The sequence below is a fragment of the Cebus imitator genome, unplaced genomic scaffold (genome assembly GCF_001604975.1).
Source record: "Cebus imitator isolate Cc_AM_T3 unplaced genomic scaffold, Cebus_imitator-1.0 Scaffold64, whole genome shotgun sequence".
Taxonomy (NCBI): Eukaryota; Metazoa; Chordata; class Mammalia; order Primates; family Cebidae; genus Cebus; species Cebus imitator.
Window position 1 is genome coordinate 2,980,856 of NW_016107379.1, and position 2,390 is coordinate 2,983,245.

General features: G+C 37.2%; 1 protein-coding gene across 2 annotated transcripts in view; it reads left to right on the plus strand.

Annotated features, from left to right (window-relative positions):
• THAP9 (THAP domain containing 9) overlaps positions 1-2,390 on the plus strand; it is a 20,200-nt gene that overhangs the window by 2,907 nt on the left and 14,903 nt on the right. The window contains exon 2 of one of the 2 annotated variants that reach the window (XM_017530228.2): positions 1,657-1,852. In XM_017530228.2, coding sequence (XP_017385717.1) covers positions 1,657-1,852 — 196 coding nt within the window. Of the gene's footprint in view, positions 1-1,656; positions 1,863-2,390 lie in introns of both variants that reach the window. The other variant, XM_037739157.1, reaches the window with a different exon arrangement.

Here is a 2,390-nt window from a genome sequence, read left to right on the forward strand (position 1 = left end):
GTGAGTCACCAGTATTGGTATGATATTCTTCTGTTTCCTATAACTGTTTTTATTTATTATTTTTTTTTAGAGATGGTTTCACCATGTTGGCCAGGCTGGTCTTGAACTCCTGCCCTCAAGTGATCTGCCCCCGCCTCAACTTCCCAAAGTTCTGGGATTACAAGCATAAACTACCACGTCTAGCCAACAAGTTTCTAAACATAATTTGGCTTGGATTGAAAAATAAATAAACGCAAGGTAATTTTTATAACCAAGGATAGGAAGAAGTAGTGCCTTTAAACATGAAAAAATTGATTATAGTAAATATACTTGTTTGTTTGTTTGTTTTTAGAGATGGAGTCTCGCTCTGTTGCCCAGGCTGGAGTGCAGTGGCACGATCTCAGCTCACTGCAACCTCCACCTCCCGGGTTCAAGCGATTCTCCTGCCTTAGCCTCCCGAGTAGCTGGATTACAGGTATGCACCACTATGCCCAGCTAATTTTTTGTATTTTTAGTAGAGACAGGGTCTCACCAGGCTGGGCAGGCTGGTCTTGAACTCCTGACCTTGGGATTACAGGTGTGAGCCACCACGCCTAGCCTGTAAATATACTTGTTTTCTACTGATGCATAACAAGTTACCTCAAAATTCAATATAAACATTTTTATCTCACACATTTCTGAGGGTCAGGGATTCAAGAGTGTAGCTGGATGTTATGGTATCTCATAAGAAGGCTGAAGTCACCTGCTTTCAAAAAGACTAACTCAACATAGCCTTTGACTGGAGGCCTCAGTTCCTCACCAACTAGTTTTCACCACGGGACTGTTTATAACATGGCAGATAACTTACCCCAGAGCAAAACATTCTATACAAGGAGCAAAGAGGAAACCTCATTGCCTTTATGACGTAGTCTGTGGTCACCTACTGTCACATGTGCTTTTTCCATTCCTTAGCAATCACGAACTCTAGCCCATACTCCCTCAAGGGGTAGAGAATTAGGCTCCTCTTTTTTTTTTTTTTTTTCTTTCACGCTTGTTGCCCAGGCTGGAGTGCAAGTGGCAGAATCTCGGCTCACTGCAACCTCCACCTCGTGGGTTCAAGAGATCCTCCTGCCTTAGTGTCCCCAGTAGCTGGGATTACAGGCACCCACCACCACACCTGGCTAATATTTTGTATTTTTAGTAGAGACAGAGTTTCACCATGTTGGCCAGGCTGGTCTTGAACTCTTGACCTCAGGTGATCCACCTGCCTCAGCCTCCCAAAGTGTTGGTATTAACAGGCATGAGCCACTGTGCCCAGCCAGCCCCCACTTCTTAAAAGGAGGAGTACCAAATACTTTAAAATCACCACAGGAAAGGAAAAGATGCATATATTCTTTAACCATTTAAATTTGAGCAATTTCTGTTAAGTAGGAAGTGAAGACAAAATACAGTAGGATATTTAATATGAGAATTGCCCCTCTATAATTGACACAGACAAAATCAGATATTGAACTTTTGGATTAAAAAAAAATCAAAGAACATTGAAAAATGAACTGAGCTAAATTAATTAAACTTTTAATTCACTTGGCTTTATGTTTCTATAAATAAGTAAAATAATAAATGGGTTTATATAATAAATACTACTGTAGTATTACTATAATGTTTTTTATTAATGGAACTTTAATATGATTGCCATAGATTTCCAACTGATACCATACAGCGCTCAAAATGGATCAGGGCTGTTAATCGTGTGGACCCCAGAAGCAAAAAGATTTGGATTCCAGGACCTGGTGCTATACTGTGTTCCAAGCATTTTCAAGAAAGTGACTTTGAGTCATATGGCATAAGAAGAAAGCTGAAAAAAGGAACTGTGCCTTCTGTTTCTCTATACAAGGTACTTAAATGTATGTGTAAATGAACAAAAGTAGATTTTACAGAGCCTTTAAAAATCAAGATAGCTCCCATTATAGCTTGAATTTGCAAACAAAAAACAATCCCAAGTCTTAAATTTACTAATAGATTTTAAATGCTTTGAAAATTAATTTAAAAAAAAAATCTATATCAGCATTTGTTCTGGAGCATTTAAAAAAGTATATAAATGCAAATCATTTGTCTAGACATATGTAAAGGCTACTAACTAATCACAAAAATCAACTAGTAGATATAAACAGCCTTAGAATACAAGTTTTTGTTAAATACGAGACAGCTTTCATAGTACTTTGAAATTATCTATGTTTTTTGATTCCTCCGAATAACGTTATTTATCTTGATCAAAAATATACCTAATTATTAACATTAATATAGGAAGTATGTGGGAAATAATAGAACTTTCTATAAGTGAGTCACCAGTATTGGTATGATATTCTTCTGTTTCCTATAACTGTTTTTATTTATTATTTTTTTTTAGAGATGGTTTCACCATGTTGGCCAGG